This window comes from Echinops telfairi, unplaced genomic scaffold, assembly GCF_000313985.2.
Source record: "Echinops telfairi isolate 266 unplaced genomic scaffold, ASM31398v2 ScPeMD7_25;HRSCAF=90, whole genome shotgun sequence".
Taxonomy (NCBI): domain Eukaryota; kingdom Metazoa; phylum Chordata; class Mammalia; order Afrosoricida; family Tenrecidae; genus Echinops; species Echinops telfairi.
The window spans coordinates 32,720,463-32,724,859 of NW_022103922.1; the positions used below are offsets into that span (position 1 = coordinate 32,720,463).

Sequence of the window (4,397 nt, forward strand, 5' to 3'; positions counted from 1 at the left end):
GCGTGTGGCCGGGTGACAGGGGCGGGGTATGGGCGGCTATCCCCGAGCCACTCGTTGGAAGTTGTCCAATCACAGCAGTGCCTGGGCTGAGTGGCGGGCGGATGGTGCAATAGGATGTACAGGGGCGGAGCCGTGGGGGGCGGGTTCCCCGTCCGGCTGTCGGCGGCCGGCGGGCAGGCGACTCCTGTCCCGAGTGGAGGCGGCGGAGCCGGAGCCGGGGGAGGGGGCAGCGGCTGGCTGACGACCGCGGCGGTGCCCGCAACTCCTCACCGGTGAGGACGTCGAGGCAGGACCGCGGGGGCAATCGCGAAGGCAGGGATCCGGGGTGCTGGGGGGTTGGGACATGAAGGGCCCTGGGGTCTCTTTTGCCGGGGGTGGTGCGGGGACCCGGGGTCCACTGAGGGGCTCGATGTCCTCGACCTGGGCTTGGCTCCCAGCGGACGCAACCTGCGTCCAAGCCGGGGGAGGGAAGAGCCGGGTCGGGTTCTGCGGGAGGCTTTCTGAGCCGGCCTAGTTAGCCAACGCCAGTGACATCACCAACCCCCCTCCCCCGCAAAGCCCCCTCCCCGCTCCCGGGTCCCTCCTCTCCTCTCAGTGTCTTTTGTCCCGGCTGAGCCCGGCTCGCCCTCGCCCCGCCCGCCCCGCCCCTTGGCGGAGGCGGAGACTCGTCGTCAGTGACTTCATTGAGTAGGTTCTGGGGATTGGGGTCGGATCCTCCCCTGAGAGGAGCTCTCTGCCTCTCGGGCCCTCACAGAGGATCACACCTGTCACAGGTACACACGCTGCCACTCGCACGCACACGCTCGCACTGCCAGCCTCACTGACACACCGCGCCACACTGTCACTCACAAGCAGCCAGGCACTGCTGCACCTGAAAGCAGGTGGCCGCTGGACCCTGTCCCTTCATTCCACACCTGGGCATCAAGTCGGACTCCTGCCGAACCGACAGGCCTTGCGGGGCAAGTGCCTCCGAGACAGAGGAGGTGGCGTCCAGAGCTGCAGAGGTCCAAGCAGGCTCCCGGGGAGCAGCCAGAGGTGAGGGGCTTGGCTGGGCATGTTTAAGCGCACAGTGCTCTCCTGCCCACCCCCAGCAGCACCCCCACTCCAGGAGACCCGAGGAGCTTTCCGAAGCTTCCCGCACTTCTGGGGAGAAGACTTCTTAGCCAGCTTGATGTTTAAAATTCAGCTGGAGCCCTTAAAACTTCGAGCGTGGACGCTGAATGGGTTTGTAAAGTTTCGGTAAGTCCCTCTGGAGAAGGGCACTCCTGCCCATCTCAAGTCACATTCTCCCGCCAGCCATCCCTCCACTGCCTGCTGCTGCTTCCAGCTCATCCCTCATCTCTTCTCCATTTCATCCCCATCCCAGGCAAGAATCCACCCTTCATCTTTTCACGCCTCAAACCCTCCAGGCATTCATTTCCCACAAGCATCTCCTCCCGGACTTCTGCCCTGCACCACCTCTCCCTTTACACCTGACCAAACCCGGGGCTTTCATTTCAGCCATTTCCAAAGTGCTCCTCCCCACTCCCACCATCCCCATCAGCACTTTATTTCCCACATCAGCCATGTGCCCTCCCAGTACTATGGCCATTTCACCCCATCTTTCATCCCTTCCTCTACATGATTCACAGCCTTTCATTTTTCTCCATCAAAGGGCTCCGTGTCATTCCAACACATGGCTTGTGGGTAAGGGGAGGAAGGAGGAAGGGAGAAAGGAAAGGGGGGGAGGGATGGGAAAAGACAAGGGGATGGTGCCTGAGAGCTTGTCTTGTGGGTGCAGAGGCCAAAGAATGCTGGGGTCTAGTGAGTCCCAAGAAGGGAGCAAGCTGGCCAGGTGGAGAGGTCATGCCGGGACAAGAGAAGGGGTGGAAGGGAGTGCCCATTGCTGCTATTGTTCTCTGGGGGTACCCTCTTGGGGTGCTAGGTTTTCCTCCCATTCCCAGGGAAAGAATGTGTGGGCTGAGGCATAGATGGCAGACCACCACCACCACACCACTCCCCCGCTCCCTCTCAGACAGCTTTACAGCTGCTTCCGAAAATGGCTGCCCTCCCCCAGATGCTCTTTCTGCCTGCCTCCGCCAACCCCAGCCTCCCCCAGCAGGCGTGACATACTGGCAGGGGGAGATGAGAGTGTACCCAGCTTTATGGAGCTTTCTCTTCGTCAGAGAGAGGTGACTTCTAGAACCATGAGTCAACCCAGCCCCCCTGCAGCAGGCCCTGTGGGGGCAGGAGCTAGGGCCAGTGTCCCTGCCTACCTGGAAGTTTGGAAGCCTTCATGTTACCTAGTTACAGCCCTGCCAGGGCACCCCCATATACCTTGCTCCTGGGAACAGTCAGAGGTAGAGAGATGGGCCTTGGCTGTGGCTGCCAGCCTAGGACATTGCTAGAAAGACTCTGGTCCTCTCAGCTTTGGCAGGAGTTGGACAAACCTCAGAAGGACTAAAGAATGGCTTCTGGCCATTCCCCCAAATAGCTCCAGCTAGAGGAAAGCCCCTCCCCTCAGACCCACCACCAGACTAGAGAGCTGGGAGAACTGGAACCCTATCTCTCCCCCTTACCCATTCTCCTTGCACCTAACCAGAGGGGGGTGGGGGGGCTGGCACTGGCCTGGATGCTGAACCACTGAGGGCTGGTGAGAGGGAGGGACTGGTAGGGACAGTATTTTGGAAATGGTGGTTCATGCCCAATTGTCTCTTAACAGGGTTTAAAGAGGTCTTGTCCCTGGGATCCTGGGATCCTGGGATCCAGCAGCACTGGTGCTTAGGCAACACAGGCATGCCTTCACACACCAGTCTGTGTGGTCATTGGGAGAGGAGTAAAGAGAATGGTTACCCTGGTTAGGGGACAGACAGTGTCACCCTCTGTTAATGAAGGAGTTAGGAGCAGCAGTTTCCAAAGGCTGTGAATCACCCTCTGATCTGAGTCACACGTGAGAGGTGGGGTGGGGGTGGCAGGGCAGGGAAGCCTGGGGTCTCCACTTGCAGAAGGTCTCCAGGCACCCACACCCTGACTCAGCCTGGCTAGCCAGGGCTGCTGGCTAGATCCCCAGGTCTGTCCCCAGTCCTGAGCCACTGCCCCAGCTGCCCTCAGTCCGGGCACCATGCCTGAGCCATGGCATAGGAGACCATGATGCATGAGTGACCTCACCCAGTACACTGATCCTCACCAGCTTCTGCATATGGTCTGTCAGTCCATGGTTGCTGCTTCTCTTAGCAGGGCCTCTAAGGACTGGCCCAAGGACCTCCGCTCAATCCAAGAAGTAGGCCACAAGCTGCAGCTTCCTGCAGGGGAAACCTAGGAGCTGAGGGAAAATCGCAGAATTCTAGCATGGCAGAGCTGGAAGGGGTCATCTAACCCAAACATTTCATCTTCCCAATGGGGGAGAGGGGCCCAGGGAACAGGCAGGACTTGCTGAAGGTCACACAGTGAGTCACTTAGGGATCATAGGATCATCAGGAGCAGGACTGAGGCAGAAGGAACAGGAGCATTAGAGATTGGCCCTGGGTTTCTTGCAGAAACAAGGAGACCAGTGCTGGTCAGGTGGCTGTGATGGGAAAGGATTACTACAAGATTCTTGGAATCCCTTCGGGGGCCAACGAGGATGAGATCAAGAAAGCCTACCGGAAGATGGCCTTGAAGTATCACCCAGACAAGAACAAAGAGCCCAATGCTGAGGAGAAGTTCAAGGAGATTGCAGAGGCCTATGATGTGCTGAGTGACCCTAAGAAACGGGGCCTATATGACCAGTATGGGGAGGAAGGTAAGAGGGCAGTGATCCAGCATGCTGCTGGATCTTTGTCCTTGCCTGGGGCCCTGGGTGAACCAGTTCTCATAGCAAGGAACCGGTAGCTGGGAGGGGGCGGGGGAGGAGAGGTAACCAAAGCACGTGTTCCAGCACTGACACCCAGAAGATAGAAGAGACCACCAACTATTGAGTCTGACCACATTTGTCCCCACCCTCTGCTGCCCCTCCCTCTCCTTCCTCAAGTTCAGGCCTTCAAAAAACCAACACCAAACTCACTACCATCCGGTCGATTACAACTCAGTCTCATAGGGACCCTATCGGACTAGGTAGAAAGCCTCATCTTTGGAGCGGCTAGTGGTTTCCAACTGCAAAACTTGTAGATTGCAGCCTGGCGCATAACCACTGAGCCACCAGGGCTCTAAGTTCAGCCCTTAGAGAGACCTAAAGATTGGAGCCAGAGCTAGAGGCTTTCCCCTTCTTAGTCCTTATTAGTCCTGCCCGAAATCCCTGCTGCTTCATTGGCTGGTGAGGATGGTTGAATAGAAGGGAATGAGAACGCTTGGCTCCCAAAGGATAGGACATTTACATCCATCAGCATAAAAGTTTGGCTCTTACGCAGCCTGGGAATTAACCACTGGAGCTCTGAGCTCCA

At 58.1% G+C, this 4,397-nt stretch overlaps 1 protein-coding gene across 5 annotated transcripts in view; it reads left to right on the top strand.

Annotated features, from left to right (window-relative positions):
- Positions 1-211: 211 nt before the first annotated feature.
- DNAJB5 (DnaJ heat shock protein family (Hsp40) member B5) overlaps positions 212-4,397 on the top strand; it is an 8,166-nt gene continuing 3,980 nt past the window's right edge. Inside the window, exons 1-3 of one of the 5 annotated variants that reach the window (XM_030885337.2) lie at positions 253-272; positions 1,095-1,239; positions 3,516-3,760. In XM_030885337.2, the coding sequence (XP_030741197.1) occupies positions 1,172-1,239; positions 3,516-3,760 (313 nt within the window). In that variant the 5' untranslated portion in view covers positions 253-272; positions 1,095-1,171. The other 4 variants (XM_004712392.2, XM_004712391.3, XM_045289278.1 and 1 more) reach the window with 4 other exon arrangements.